Source organism: Calypte anna, chromosome 17 (genome assembly GCF_003957555.1).
Source record: "Calypte anna isolate BGI_N300 chromosome 17, bCalAnn1_v1.p, whole genome shotgun sequence".
Lineage (NCBI taxonomy): Eukaryota > Metazoa > Chordata > Aves > Apodiformes > Trochilidae > Calypte > Calypte anna.
Window position 1 is genome coordinate 6,757,601 of NC_044262.1, and position 16,103 is coordinate 6,773,703.

Below are 16,103 nucleotides of genomic sequence, written 5' to 3' on the forward strand. Positions count from 1 at the left end.
TCCCAGGCAGCCTCTTGTCCCCTTGTTGCCAGCTTCTTCTCCCCCTTCTCTCTTAGCTGTCCCTGGGTAGCAGAGTCTTTAAAGACATAATTTAAGTCTTCTTGTCACGCAGTGTCTGGGATGGGTGCTGCCCTGCTTGGCTGCTCCTCGGAGATGGAGGTCCCCAGGATGTCCTGTCCCCCTGGGCCTGAAGGTCACCTGCACCCACAGGGACTCCTGGCCCCATCACTCTGACATCCAGCAGCTCTGTGAGGGTGTCCTGGTGGTGCTGCCTTAGAGAGGTTTGGCTGGAGGTGGGAATGAGATGCTGGAGAAAGTTCCCAACCTCCCTACAGTGAGCACAGTGCTGACTGTGCTGGTTACACACCTCAGTACCCCCAAACTCATGAGTGGGACACAGAATGCCACAGCAGATACTGGCAGAGCATAATGGTTCTGTGGATACTGAATGCTTTTAGAGGAGAAGCTTGTATTGGTCTTCAAACATAAAAAATAGCAGAAAACAGATGTAGACACTGTTCTGAAAAATGTTAGAAAAATCGCTTCTTCAAGGGAGAAAAAGCTCTTGCAAAAGTTTGTTCTGTTTTGGTGCCTTCTCATTTGGGGCAAGGTGTCTTACCCTTACCTGACAACCATAGGAAAACACCTATGGCATTTTTCAGGCATCTTTAGCTTGCTAACATGTGGGTTTAGTTTTTCTTTGTTTCAAACTGCAGGTAAAGCTGCGAGCTCTGCTTGGTCCTCGAGCAGGGCTGTGGTTCTGCTGTTTGACCTCAAGAGCTGGGTAGAAGGCTGGTTATAAAACCATGTTAGAGCTGCAGTACCATGTCAACATCATTCAAAACAGAGGTGTCTGTATTGTTGTTTGCATATAGCTCCTGTGTTTTTTCTTTTAAAATTAATTTCATATTTTATTTGTGTCTGCAGAAACACAGCAACTCACATGTATGACCCAAGTATAAATTCTGCACAGCTACAGCGAAGTTATAAATGAAACTAGAAATTACATGTAGGTCTGTGATTTAATTTTCTCTGACATATTGAGTCTATGTTTTAGCCTACAGAACTCCACAGCTGTGCCCTAATTCTCTTTTCCTTGTGATCTCAACATCGCTGCCTTTTAAGGCATTGCTATTCTTGGATCTCAGCAGGACACCATGTTAGACTGTCACCCTGCTCTGCTGTATTGCCATTGCATAAAGCAGCTTCTCCCTGGACTTACAGATAATATGTGCAAGGAAAAGTTTGGGTGGATAAGGCTCACTACACGATAGTATATATTAAGGTGTGGGTGTTGGGATTCCTCCCTGGTTGCTCTCTGGGGGCATGTTTATCTTTTGTTAATATAATAATAAGCAACAATGCAGTTAGGTTCCAGCAAGAGTTGTATCTGGGGTGACAATTCAGGCAGAAAAAGACAGATTTCTTTTTTGCTTTAAAGAAGAAGGTCGCTGCCCTGTAGGAATTTATACTTTGTTTTGTTAAGTGGCATTCGTATGTATAGAGAGCCATCAGCCTAACTCTTGTTTAACCAAATACTGACTGGTTTAATTCCAGTGTGGCCTTTTCCTAACATCTTCCATGTGCTCATGTAGATGTAGCACAAGCACAGTTTGCTAAATTTGGGGTAGAAACTTGCTAGCTGTGATTTTGCCTGTTCTAACACACACGCTGTGCTCAGAGACGTGAATCTGAGCATTTAGAGAGTGTCTCCTATGAGTAGCAAGGACTGTTCTCTGTAGTACGTGTGCTGCAAAGTCATCACAACGCAGCACACACAGCCCCGTCTCCTCTGCTGATAAAGATGCCTGGTGCAAAGCACTGGGAGGGTTTTATTTGCCTTGTTTTCAAGATATATGATGAAAACACTAATGCAGAATTTAATTTTTAACTTCTAAAAAATGAGTAGGCTTATCTTAAATAAGCAACGTGAAAATATAATACGACTGGAATTCCAAAAATGCAATTCTGAAATCCGGGAACTGTCGTTGGGGCAGATCATTTTAATTTCCGATCTGAATCATCCATGTTTCCTCTAAAACCATCTCAGATTTCTTGCAGCACCTCTCGTTGGAGAGGACCCCTCTGGCTAAGCCTGTGCTGCATGCCAGGAGTGGTGATGGAGCCATCGGCAGCGGGGAAGGCAGCCCTGGAAGGGCAGTGGTGTCCGTCTGTCCTGCTGCAGCACAGACAGACACACAGCCACAGCTCTGCCGGGGGTGCAGCCGCTCCTCAAGCCCCGGAGGGAGAAGGGGAGTTTGTTTGGTTTAGGAAATCTGGCATTCTGAGCCTCCCAGCACAGCCCAGGGCAGCAGGGGTGGGCTGGGGAGGCTGCAGGGCTGGCTGTAGGGTGGTCACCAGGGCACAGGGCAGCCCAGGACACGCTTAATGAGGGGAAATCAACCCCCCTAATCTGGGGCCGATGGCCCCGGGCAGTCATGGAGAAAGGTGGATTCCTTTGGAGGGTCGTTTAGAGGCATCTGTTAGGCAGTAATCCCTGCACTAACGCCGGGACCCTCTGGCTATGAGGTTCCTGCACAAGGAGTTGAAGTCCCTGACATTCTATGTGACTTCGTGTCTTGACGCTCTGACTCGCTCCTGTTCCTGCAATTTCTACCCCAGCAGTCCCACCCGGGGCTTCCAGCCCTAACGCTGAGCACTGCAGTGATGTTCCAGCCATCTTCAGGGGGGAATCACAGAGGTATAAAACCAAAATCAAAAAGTGAATGTTGGTGGAAGGGTGCTGTAGGTAGTGGGAATTCAGGGTGTGATGTAGGATGTCCCAGTAAATAGGGCAGATTAAAAATATAAGCCACTTTTATGCGCCCTTAATTTCCAAAGTATCTGTGGTTGTTTTAAGAAGAAATATAAAGGCTAAGAAACCCTCCTCAGGTGACAAACTGTGAGAAGAAAAGACATTTGGCTTTTCTGCCAGCACTGTGTTTCAGAGGGGACCTGAGAAGGTGGTCTGAGAGGATTTGGATGTGTGGAATTAGTTTATTTTTAAATGTCTTTCTCTAAAGTAAAAGTAAATTTTCCTTAAGGAGGAAAAAAAAAGTTAAAAAGAAAAAAGAAATTTAGTATTTGTAATTTGCCATTTCCTGTGCATCTGCTCTGGCCCCTGTCTGAGAGCAGGCTGAGGCTTGCAGGGAGCTGGGACAGCTTGGCCCAGCACAGCCCTGCTCATGTTTAGGTTCCCTTCATCCATGGGTCTTTTCTGTGTCTGGATGCCTTAATGAGGGAGGCTTTTGTGGTCAGGGCTGCTGACAGGAAAGAAAAAGGGGAAAATAAAAATATGTGTAGGGAAGTATTGTGGGAAGAGCTTTCCACAACATTCATGGGCTCTTAATGTCCTGAGGACAAAGTTAGGGAATTCAAAGAAATAAAACCCCTTGGCTGGCTCTGACAAATCACAGCACTGTTACATTACATTTAATGTATTTTAATTGAGTCTGGGTTTGTCCCCCATCAGTTTTATAGTGCTGTCATCTGGAAGACAAAATATAGAGCTTGGATCTGAACTGGCTGTATCTAGAAGATGAGACTCCATGTGAACTGGATAATTACCCTGGAAATGAACCAGAGCAAATGTAGGTTTCTGAAGGATCTTCTAATGGGAGTAAAATATTGACTAGCTACCAGTTAAGTTAGTGCGAGGCTGTGTGGTGTGGAAAAGAGTAGTTAGACTGTATCCTGAGACATATCTACATAGGGACCAACTTGATACCCCCAAAATTAGTTCCACCACATGGAATAAGTCCTTGCCTCTGAGGCAGCCACATGACACAGAGCAGATCCTCTGCTGCTTCTTCGTCGGAGGAGCTGGATGGGAGCTAGAAGCTGATCTTCTGTGAATCAGCCACAAAAGAAAATAAGGGCACGTTTTTCTAATGGACTTGATGAAAACAGGGATATTTGGATTAGAGATTCTGGGTTTGGAGCAGATGTGGCTTGCTGTGCTTCCATCTGAACTGTGATGGTCACTGCTCCCTGCCTAGGCCTCTAGTGCCTACTCTGATTGGCTGATGGTTGTTGGGGTGGTTTTGGTGCAAAATGACCTCTTTTCCCAGTTTCTCCTGCTTTCCTTCCCATCAGTGAAATTAAGGGAAATTTCTTAGTACCCAGAGGACCCCATTTATCTCTGAGCTACCTGCTGGATTACATAGAAAGGTTTTATGACCATGGGAATTTCCCCCTGAAAATGTGTTGCAGCCCATTGTAGCTGTTACCAGTGTGTAGGAGCTCAAGTCTTATTACCATAGATTTAAATATTTGATTTACAAAATGTTGTCTGATACTCCAGTAGTATCATACAAGACACATCACAATAGATACTGAGTTCAAAGATTGTTTTAAATGGATTTAATACAAACAGAGGTCAGAAAAGGCAAGATAACAGCAGAGGAGGCTATGTCAAAAAGTAATTAGAGCAGGACAAATGGATTGTGCAGGCATGTCGAAGGCTGTTATTTCTGTAGGCAGTGACTAGGAAAGGTGTTAATGTAATGTGACAGATCTGGAGCAAAAATGAGGGTGCAGGGAAAACAAATAGGAGCTGACCAATGGGATGGTTTAAATTATGAGGTTTGCTTTAACATAATTTGATTACACATGAAAGAAATGTTTAGTGTAGTTTCTTTGAAAATCTAATTGTCTTAAATACTGCATGTTCGATCCACTCTTTACACCCCAAGAAGCCATCTCCGTGCTGCTGCAGCCTCTCTGTCAGGAAAAAGCATGTGAATTGTTTGCTCTGTGCAGCTTCAGGAATGGAGAGGAGGATGGAAGGGTTTTTTTTTCCCCCCTAGTGTTAATCTAGAAAAATTGTCTGTTATTTGCAGTCACGTACATCTTAATTTGGAACCTCATGCTGTCTGGGGTGGGTGGTATCTGGGGTCTGGGAGCTGCTGGTAGAGATGATATGAAAACTGAGTATCTTTTTATCAGAAGGAAAAGACTAGGATCAGATTTAGTGGAGGGAAGATGGGGAGGTAACAGCTTTTTTTTCAGGGCCCAGCTCTTGCCATATTCAAAAGCAATGTTAGTAGCATGGGGAAGAAATGCAGAAGAGCCTCACATTTCCGGGCTGCTCCGACGGGCTCAACAGAAGGAAAGATTGAATTTCCTGAGCACTCTCGTCCTTTGTGGTGTCAGGTTCAAATCACACTACCTTGAACTGACACACGTGGTTTTGAGTACAGGAATTTCTCCTGCCCTGTTGTCCAGTGTTATCTTCTCTTCCCTTAATTGTCCTTGCATTTTTAATAAACATATTTTCCATGGATTTTTGAAATTTTGTAATTGCATTTAAACTTGATGTCAAGAAGTAACTAAAGGTGAGACATGCTAAGGGTGGTGAAGTCGTTCAGGCTCCAAGCTGAGGAGGTGTTGGCAGAGTTAAGAACAGAAGCTGGAAGTGCTGGTGATGTTCTTTTTTTCAGTGGAATATGCTGGTTGCTGAATGGATGTATTCTTGGGCTGCTACCTGAGAACAAAAGGCAAGTCTGGGGCTATATTCAGGATATGCCAGGCAGTTCCTCCACACTCTTATTTCTGCTCTTGTAAATTCTGGAAGGACATTTCTGTTCAGCTTTTCCTGTAAAACAAGAAAATAGTATTACAAACATCGAGTTAAACGCAATAGCAAAAGAAAAAGGAGGAAACATTTTAAATAGCTACTCCTAATAACAGAAAAATTAATTGTAGTAAAACTAAAACCTAAGGACCGACAAGCCCTCAGCGGATCTCGTCACCTACGGATCATCCCGGGCAAGGGGCAGAGCAGGGCTGGCGGTGGCAGCTCCTGAGACAGGCAGAGCTGATTTTCAGCCCTTGGTCTGTAGCCGTCGGAAGGTCTGACAGTGCAGGTTCCGAGCGGACCCCCTCACCCATCCCTCAGTCGGGTGCTGCCCTCTCCTGTCCGGCCCGAGGTGCGGGGGTGGTCCCGGCCCTGCCCCGGGGGGCTCTGCGGTGCGGGGACAGGGGTGCCCCCGGCTGTAGGACCCGCAGCTCCAGCTCGGAGCCTTTTTTCCTCTTTGTTTTGCTGACCTGAGGTGTGAGGAAATGTCCTCTGGCTGTTTATTTGTTTTGCTGGGGGTACCGGCAATTGTTGCTACTACCTGGAATCAGTATTTCAGAACGATTAATAATAATAATAATAATAATAATAATAATAATAATAATAATAATAATAATAATAATAATAATAATACAGCTCTCACAACAAACTGTTGTTAGCATTGTTAAAACTCCGTGGGGCTGCAGCAGAGACTGTGGTTGGTGCCGCTGCATTAGATGTAAGCCGTAAGCTTTTGGCTCCTCAGTTTGATGCACAAAGCTTTTCCTGCCCTTCCAAAGGGGGCGATGCCAGCTCAAGGTCTTCCCCATGTTTTCTGGAATGCTCTGAGGCTGCGTGCCCGAGGTGAGGTACAGGGAGTGACCGGAGATGCTCCTGGGCTGGAGTCATCCTGCTTTCTGCAAAGGGTTTGAAAAGGAGCTCGATTGCCTGCTCATAGAAATGTAAAGCTTCTCCCTCTGCAATTCTCCTTTCTTGTACTTGCCCACGAAGGCAGTAAAGCCATATACTCCTCATGCCTACAGTCCCATTTGTTTTTTTGTTTTTTTGGGTTTTTTTCTCTCTAAGGAGCCCTTAATCTCCCCCCTGCTTCTTCCTCTGTTACACAGAGCTGGTCTCCACTGTTTGTCACCCAGCAAGGCAGATGCAATGAAAAGCTTCTTGCAAGCCACTCAATTGGCTGGTTCAGCAAATTCAGTGGTCAGGCAAATAAAAATATAAATAAACAAATAAAAATGGAATTTTGATAAGATTCATTTTACACAGCAACCCATCAAAATAGAAAGAAGGATGAAAATGCTTAGTTTTATGTACACCAAGTGAATACCTTCACCAGAATTATTAAGGCCACGTTCCTGGCATGTTTTAATGCTGGGGAGCAGTGGAATTACCCACATCTATTCTTAAACGTTTACCACAAGGCTCCTCAGAAGTCGGGGGATGTTTGTGATCATTTCTTGCAGTTCCTTCCATGGCATCTCTAAGCAATGTTATTCTATTTTTTGTATTGTCCCTGAACTATCTGCATACATAGGGTGAGGGGAGCAGAGGTTTTGGGGAAAGCGTGTGCTGTGTTTACTTGGAGCCAGCTCTCTCACTGCAGTGGCTGGAAGCAGTCACGTCCACACTCCTGAGGTGCCCTAAGCTGATTTTATAACATTTACTCAGCTGCATTTACAAACCTGTGCAGAGCTCAGAGCATCAGCACTGCAGAACAGACACACTGTCCATGGCACTGTTTGCTGTGTGCTGGCATTTGCTTATGCCCTGTTTTGTTACTTGAAATCCAAACCAGTTCAGTGTTTCAGTTCAGCCCATGGTGAGCCGGGGCACAGGCAGCTCAGGGAGATGTGATGGGTTTTGTTGTCCCCAGCCCCAACACACAAAGGGGCCGATGTCTCAAACTGTGTGGACACAACAGAGCCCTGATTGTCATGAAAATGGTCAAGGCCTGGCTGGAGCTGTGCAGCGAGGGTGGGTGGGAGGGCAGCCCCTACCCTGGGCCCTGCCAGCCCTTCTCTGCCCAAATCTGGGTTTTTCATGGAGGTTTTTAGGGATCAGGTATGGCAAGCAGCAGTGTTTTCAGGGGGTGTCCTGGAAGAACACCCTGGCTGTGCTCTGACAGCATCTGACCCCTTTCAGTGCTGCCTTAGCCTCTGGCTGGGCTCGACAGTTCTGAAAAGCCTGGGAGAAACAACCATGGTCCCAAAAGAAAATAGAGAATGTGTTCCTAAGGACAAGCTCTCTCAGCACTCCTACATGTGTACAGGCTGCCTTTTGGCAGAGCGTGGCACAACTCTCATGCCTGTTTTGTCTTTCTCCTGCCACACTTGTAGCCACTGATCTTCTCCACACCATCTCCTGGCTGCTTTGCCAGCTGGGGGCTGTTTCTCCGCAGTTCACTTTGGACAAATTGCAGCAAAATGCAGCAAAACGCAGTGTTTTTTCTGTCCTCACTTGTGACCTGGTTGGTTATGGAAAGAGCCAGTTCTTGGCACCCCCTGGAGATCCTTCTGTGTCTTCCTCTTGCTTCCCATGCCTGTCCCTTATGGCCATGATGTCAAGACGATAAATCTGGGCAGGTACTGATGTCACTTGTCCAATTTTGGCTTTTACTGTTATGAGCTGGTGTTACCTAAAATTTCAGAACGTTGCAATAGCATCAGATTTTCTGTTTGGGGTGAAAATTGGCTGATTCAGACTAAAAAAAGAACCAACCACATGACTTTTTTCTTTTACCAGGCTTGCTTTAAGGTTTTTTTGTTCAGATGACAGAATTAATCTTTCTCGTCTCTTTTTTTGCCCTCTGCCCATTCCAAGTTTGGCCTCTCATTTTACAGAGCAGTTCCAGAGCTCTGCAATTATTTCCTGCCCTTAAGGATTTATTATGGACAAACTGTGACGTGTATGTAATATGAATTTTGAGTAATTTGGAATATGAATTTTGAGTAATTTGGAAGATTTGAATTGTTTGGCCAATTATTCTTTCTCCCAGCCAGTTTGTGTCTACTCTTCCAGTTGTTTCTGAATAAGCAGTGGCTTTTTTTTTTGGGGGGGGGGAGTGGGGTGTTTCTGTTTTGAGCCCCATCAGCAGCAGTGTGAGCAACTTGGTGTCAGCCTGTTGTCCCGAGATGAAGTTGCTTTATTTCAGCTCGCTGTGTGCACATCACACGGCGGTGCTACAGAACCATCACTCAGCATTCTGGTCACACCTCTCCGAGGGGTGCCGGGACTGAGCCGAGAGCTTGCATGGGAGGAGGAATGCGGAGCTCCGGGAGCTGCACAATAGTCAGCAGCTGTGTCAATAGTGCAGCGGGGACGTGTCCCCTGGCCCTGTGCTGGCAGGGCAGGGAAGCAGCTCCTTGCACAGCCCTGCCCGGGCAACCTCCAACAGGAAAAAGGGAGGTCAAGCCGAAGAGGATGTCAAGGGCTGAGAGAGCAACTGCCCAGATTGGAGCACAAGTAAACTGGAGAGTGGGCCCAGGGCAGAGCAGTTTGTGACAGCTTGGTCCTGCATCCTGCACCTGCTCCTGCAGAAACCCTGGGTTACAACGGGATTGTGAGTGCACAGAATGGCTGAAGGGTTGGGTTTGGCAGGGACTGTCTGCTCCCTGGTGGGCTTGGCTGGAGCAGGGTGCCCAGGCTGCCAGGAGGGTGCTGCTGAGCTCTGCTCTGGTGCACAGATGAGGTTATTTGCACTGCTGGATGTCACCAGAAAGCAATAAAATTTCAGGCTTGAGATGGAGTGAAATATGACCTCTTTTGTTGCCTCTGTGCCTTGTTTATTTTAAGTTGGCCATTTCTCAGAGCGTGGTTGCACCCCGCAGTCCTCAGGGTGAGGAGCAGAAGCAGATGATGGCTTTTGAACAGAGTCAGTGTAGACATCTGGAGCACAGGTTGAGCTGGGCATCGGCAGGAAAGTTGTTGGCTGTTCCCTTAAATGCCTCAGTGTGGTGAGTGGTGGTCTGGGCTTGGTCAAACCCAGCTGGCCACTGGGACAGGTTATCCTGTGTCTGCAGCATGTGAAGTCTGCAATGCCCAAGGGTGAGTTCATGCCAGAGGAGGATGAAAAAGGGGAAGGTAAAGGAAGGGAAGAAGGCAAGGCAAGGCAAGGCAAGGCAAGGCAAGGCTGGTGGACAGCATGTGCCTTCCCTTGACACACTGGTGTGGTGTGGAAAGCTCTGCCTGTCACCTGGTACTGCCCCTGTTGGCTTTGTTGTGTTGGCAGGACCTGTCTGTCCATCCTGAGCTTGTATTTCAGTCGTCATTAAAACTAAGAATGGGGTTTTGCCCAGTTCCCGTTACCAGCTTACAGACATCAATTTCATACTTAACAGAAATGTTTTTCACACTGGAAATTCTTGTGTTTTTTCCCCACGTGTGTTACTGCCCGACCTCAGCAGATCTTTCTCTTGGCTGTCTTGGTAATGGGTGAAAGAAACACCCAAGGTGGTGGCCGGGGAACCGCACCCAGAACTCCGGTTGGGGGTCCAGGCGTGGTCTGTTCTGGGTGCGGGTACCCGGGCCTGGGTTCGTGGGCGTGGCCCGGTTGCGGGGCGGTCCCGGGGCTGGACCTGGGTGCGGTCCGGCCCCGCTGGGCCCGGCGGGTCACGCTGACATCACGGCTCGTTAGCATAGGGCCGGCCCCGGTCGGCGGCGATGGCCGAGCCGGGCTGTCCGCCCGCCCGAAGCCGCGGCCTCGCTCCCGCCGCCATGAGGCGGCCCTGAGGGGCGACAACGGGGGGGGATGAAGCGGGACTCGACCTGCATGGAAGGTGAGCGGGGGTCCGGGCTTTGTTCGGGAGGGGCGGGGTGCGAGGGGCCGGGGTTGCCCCGTCCCACAGCTCGGTTCGGCGGGGACAGCGGCGGCGATGCGGGGGCCGGGCCCGCACCGGGACTAGGTTGCGGGACGGCTGTGGAGTGTTTTTTTTTTCTTATTTCCTCCGGTCTGGGGAAGCCCCGAGGCGCGGGGTGCTGGCCGACACCCCAGGCAACGGCTGCCAGCCGGATTATGCAATTAAAGGGAAAAAAAAAAAAAAAGTATTGGTTTGTTTTGTGGCTTAATTTGTTTATATTTTAAAGTTCCTAATCCCTTTGACCATCTGCAAGAGCTTTTTTTAGTATTGTTAATTATTGATAGTAGCGAGGTCATGTAGGCACTTGATAACACTGCTCCATCCCTCCTGGGACTGGTACCAGTTCACTGATATTTTAAACCTTTTATTTTTTTCCGTGTGGTTGATGGCAGTGACAAAGCTCTTCTTGAGAATCAGGGCAAAATATTTACGGAAAGCACATCGCTTGTTTGGGTAACCCACATTTTGAAAAGTCATTATCTGTAGTTGTGCTTGGGCCCTGCCTCCTTGTAGGCAGGGGCTGCTGGGCTTGGCTGCGGGTTTAACCTTACATTTTCCTAATTCTCCATCATTCGCAGTCGTTGCACATCTAGAGAACTTAAATTGGTCCAAGAAAAGTATTTTCAGTCAGGCAAGTCACGTTTTATTCTTACTGCTTTTGTCAATTTGTCAGTTTCTAAAAAATAAAACAAAACGGAGTCTAAACCAGGTTTTATCTGGAGCAAGGGACCCTGCAAAAAAGCTTTGTTTTTCTGAAATGGGATTAGAGAAAGTTGATCACTGGGGAGAGCGGTTGCTGTGCTCGGAGCCGATCTGCAAACCGGGTGCGGTGCTGGAGACCCCGGGGCTGGGACCGCCGCTCCAGGGACGCATTTTGGTGCCGTGGGCTTTTGTTCCAAACTCTTTGTGCAACAACTGGCCGGAGAGAAGGATCAGGCCCTGTCTCCCGTCCCCCCCTGTGCCGCACAATGGAGCGGGGTGAGGAGCTGGCAGTGTCCCTCGGGTGGCTCTTGGGACATGGGATGTATGCACCGGGATGGGGGTGCTGGGGGAGGCAGGGCCGGGGGGCTCCCCCTGACCCCAGAAGTTGGATGTCGCAGATGAGTTTTTGATATGCAAATGGTGATGGGTCCCAGCCGCGGAGGGGAAGGGTGATGGGTTTCATCAGCTGCACACTCTTGATTTATACCTATGCAAATAAAGAGCAAATGATGATTTCTGCATTTTCTGAGGGTTTTCTTTCGACTGAGCTCTTCTTTAGCAGAAACAAAATGACTCTGAAATAAGACTAGGAGTTTTGGATTTAATTACTAGAGAGGGAGAGCAGGGCAGAGATATGCTGGGCTCTTTTCAATGCTCTTAAAATGCAGCTGTGTCTCCATAAGTATAACATTTTTTTACAGAGAATAAGGTTGCAGGCAGCCTCTTTCTTTCCACACCCCCCCTTTTTTTTTTTTTTTTTTTTTTTTTTTTTTTTTTTTTTTTTAAGGACTTGAGTAGGCTTGTCCATTTAAATTAACCTTTATCCCAGCTGGGCACACAAATGTTTTTGTTTTAGTTCAGAGAGGGTTAATTCTATTCAGGCTCTCTCCATGGCCCGGTCTGATCGGGGGCAGCACAATCTGCTCTTGGAGCCAGGCAGGAGCTGCTGCCTTCACCCCAGATGCAGTGTGGGGCTGGGACCCCCACCCATGGGTCTGATGAGGGAGCAGGATGCCCGGTCCCATTGTGCACCTAGCCAAGGGCTCGGCCCAGGGAGCAACCACTGCACAGAAAATTTAATCCCTGTGTTCATTGATTATAAGTTAAAGAAAAGCCCCTTAGGCAAACGTGCCTGGGCTTGGGGGTGGGCTTGTTTGGACAATGCAGCACTGAGCAGCAAGGGGGGGAATCCCCTCAGCTCTCGGTCCTGAATTGAAAAAGATTATTTTCTTGAGACTAAAAATTTACAATGTAAAAAATGCTTAGGAAAGATAAAGGGGTTCCCGGGGGGGGCAGGGGCGCAGAGGAGGGAAGAAACCCTAACACATGTGTTTGTGTTTGAGACATCATCAGAGTGAGCAGGATTTTGTGAGGATTTCAGTAGCACATGTGTGAGATCCCCCTGCCTCCCCCCCTTTCCAAACAGCTGGTATTTAGCAGCTTGAGATTTAAACCCAGCTAGAGGGTGTGTGATAGGGTGAGTTAATCACCAGGAAAACAAATGATACACACTTGGAAAGATGTTAAATATATAAATGATTGCAGTGCCGAGCGTCATCTGTAATATTATTTTTATTTTCAGCTGTGAAGGATTTTCTTAGCTGTAAGTCACCTTTAAGTGGGAAGTTTTCCAAGTGCAGCTCCCTGTGTCCTTCCTCTCACTTTCTAGCAGGACTGGATCCCAGCACCGTCTGCTCTGGGGGCTTGGATGAGGGTTTGTGCCTGTGCTTTGGGCCTCACTCTGGGAAGTAAAGCCTTTGTTTCTGCTGTGTTATAAAGCACCATGGGCTGGCTGCACTGATGCTCAGCCTTATTTTCAAGGGAGCTGTTGGTGCATCTCCAGGGGTGGGTGTGATCCTTCCCACAGCTGTGGGGAGTGGCTGGGATGAAGCAGCATCTGGTCCACTCTGGGGTGATTCCCTTCATCTGCTTGGGGTGCTTATCAAAGGAGTGATACAGGTGGGAGTGGTGGAGGCTTGCTGAAGGCTGGTCCTGTGTCCCCACATTCCAGTTTATTTTGCTCATTTGATTTATATTCTCATTCATGTGTGTCAGTATTTTTTGTCTGTGTCTTTGCTGCGTGCTTCAGCAGAATTGGAAGGTATTTCCCTATGGAAATTCTTAGGATTTTTCTTCTAAAAATTATCTAAGGCTGCTCATTTCACTGTGGGGAAAAGCAAGTCTTTTAAAAAAATAAATGTCTTGTTTCTACTGTTTGTCTTATAAAACATAAACAAGGAGAGATTCCTTCTCTTTCTCACACCATCTTCTCTGACTCTTGTGAAACATCATAATATTCTTGGAGAATTTACATTGTATTAAAATGTGGTATGAAACCTACCATGACCTTTGAAAACAATACATCCTTTAATGTGGCTTTGGGGAGGGGTTAGTGAGGGAGTAGCCATAAAAATCTTCAGGGTTCAAGATGAGGTTGAGATTTTTGTGAGTGCTTTGTCGTAGCAGCAATTGTTTGATTTAGTGGCCCCTGCTACAATGGGCTGTGAGAACAAAGCCAGAATATCCCATGTATGAGTTCCTTAAATGCAAGATCCATCAGGAAAATAGAGATGGGAGGGGGGGCATCCTCAGTCATCTCTCTCTGAAATAAAACATGTGGAAGGTATTTGAAAAATCTTATCACTTGCTTTGTTTCCTAATCTACCTCATCTTTTATGGCTTTTAAAACCAGAGGAATCAGTGAGACAAGAGGTGACAGAAGGGGAGGAGGGTGAGCAGGCAGGCTATTGCTGTAACATTACTATATTTGCCATGAGTTTTGATATTCTAGTGAAATTTCAAGGTTAAGGGAGTTCAGAGTTCTTCCAGTGCAAATTTGCTTTGAAATTGCCTATACTTTACCATTCTGGTGAAGTTTGCTGTGGTTCTCCCTGGCTGTCCCAGCATTCTCCTACACAAGGCGCTTGCATTAAGTAGGATGAAACACAGCAAAGGTCAGGAGCTGGGAGGGGTTGGGGGGGTGGGAGAGCATTGGGCCCGCTCACAGCTCCTACAGGAGTCCTTAAACCTCTGAAACCCCGAGACTTTCCGTGGGTAATTATTTTTTTATCTCCCAGTTGTGCCTGAATGGCAGCTGAGGGAGGGGGTGTGTGGGTTGCAGGAGGTCTGTGTCTTTGTTCAGGGTGTGTGTGTCCCACTGCTCTGCAGTGAATGGTGCCTGCACATGCACCCGGGGAACAGTTTGTGGTAGGGGGCATGGGCAGTGAGTGTGGCCACTTGCACCCTGCCAGCGGGGTGGCCAGGGAAGGGTTCTGGTCCCTCCAAGCTGTAATCATCCAGACTTCCCACCTCTGCAGGGCGATGGTCCCATTCTTCCCACAACAAAAAAGCTGTGCCTGGAGATGAGCCCTCAGCTCCATCCCACACCACCCACCTGCTGGGCTGGGGAGGGAGCCCTGGACCCCCCACAAGATGCTGCAGCCATCCTCAGTGTCCTCTTCCACCTTCTGCCCTGTCTGTTAGCCCATGGCTTTGTGTCTCCCATGATGTGCCTGGTGGCCAGCATGGCCACTGCCCCCGGTTTATGGCACTGCTGGGGGGAGCAGGGGGAGGGCCAGGAGTGCTGCTGAGGCTGAGCAAAACCTTGGAGATAGAGGACTCCTGTCCCCAGCTAATCCCCAGCCCCCTCCCTGTGCTTATCAGATCGCTCAAGGTGGAGATTATGCAATTGGGGCTACAAAGTCATGTTTAGCTGCTGCCCCTGTGAGATGCTCTGATAGCCCCTGCTTGATCCCTGCCAGCATTCCTCGGCAGCACATACCTGAGGTTGTCTGTCCTGTAAAACTGGGAACATTTCAGGGTGGTGATGACACCACAAATGCTTCTTTAAAGTTTGAGCTTCCTTCATTCATCTCATTATTTTAAGGTTTTATAACAGTTGCAGTGAAATTTGCAGAATAGTGCAAATGGACATGCTGTGCTGTTGCAAGCCTTGTGAAGTTTAATACAGAAAGGTTACGGTTTCTACTGGGTTGAAACTGTGGAGAAAGCTGCTTGTGAATAAGAGCAGCTGGTTTGGATTTTTGCTTGGCTCATGTAACTGAAAACTGGTTTAATTTCTGATCCTAATCCGTTTGGCTCATTTATTTCTATTGCATTCACATGTTCTCCAGTAGTAAGAAGCTACATCCTGGTTTGTTGGGTTGCTTAGGCTTGCACTGAGGTTGCAGGGAGCTGCACTGTGACTGATACCTCCATCTGCTCCCAAAATCCTCCAGATAAGAACAACTTTATCTGGGAAAGCTGCCTGGTCAAACCTGAGTGAGGAAAGCCAGGTTGGGTGTTGTGGTGCTGGAGTGGGTTTGAATCAGCTCATCTTCACAAGGCAGTGCTCTCTTCATGTTGGGGTTTCCAAGGTCTGCATCATTTTGCTGAAACAAAACAGGCTGGGGAATGTGTGGCAGTAAAAGACAGAAATGTGGTTCCTCCAGTCCCGTGCACCTGGCTGGTGTTATTGCAGGGTAAGCTGCCTGGTGGTGTGGGGCAAGGCTTGGGCATCCCTGTGCAGATGCAAGGCATGAGGATCCATATGGGGTTACTACCTGGATCTCTTCAGCCAGCATTTATTTTCTCCTTTCCATCTGACACTGTTGGTGCCTCTATGGAGATCACCTCCAGCTCATTGAGCTGAGCATTGTCCCTGCTCTGTCTCAGGGCAATGCTGGAGTCTGAAGATCCTGAATTGAATGTGACAGCCCTTCTTGCTGGGAGTCCTGCAATTTGCATTTTCAGCCATCCCAAAGCTTTCCAAAGGTTTGGAAAAGGAACAGTAAAATCCCATTGTTGTGGCTTAACCATGCCATTGTTTCTGTAATAGTCAATAACACAGTTCACGTGGGTTCTGGGTGGTGACTTGTGCTGTGAGGCTTTGCTGGAGGAAATGAGAAGGTGGCAGGTCCCTCTTCCCTTCCTGCCCCTGGGAATACATGAGGAGTGACTGTTTTGTGTTC

General features: G+C 47.7%; 1 protein-coding gene across 3 annotated transcripts in view; it reads left to right on the forward strand.

The window, feature by feature from the left end:
* Nucleotides 1-16,103, forward strand: part of NR6A1 (nuclear receptor subfamily 6 group A member 1) — a 66,066-nt gene that overhangs the window by 37,013 nt on the left and 12,950 nt on the right. Inside the window, exon 1 of one of the 3 annotated variants that reach the window (XM_030461476.1) lies at nt 10,228-10,350. The exons of the other annotated variants lie outside the window; for them this stretch is intronic. Coding sequence (XP_030317336.1) covers nt 10,323-10,350 — 28 coding nt within the window. The 5' untranslated portion in view covers nt 10,228-10,322. Of the gene's footprint in view, nt 1-10,227; nt 10,351-16,103 lie in introns of those variants that run through there. 3 annotated transcript variants of the gene reach the window in all.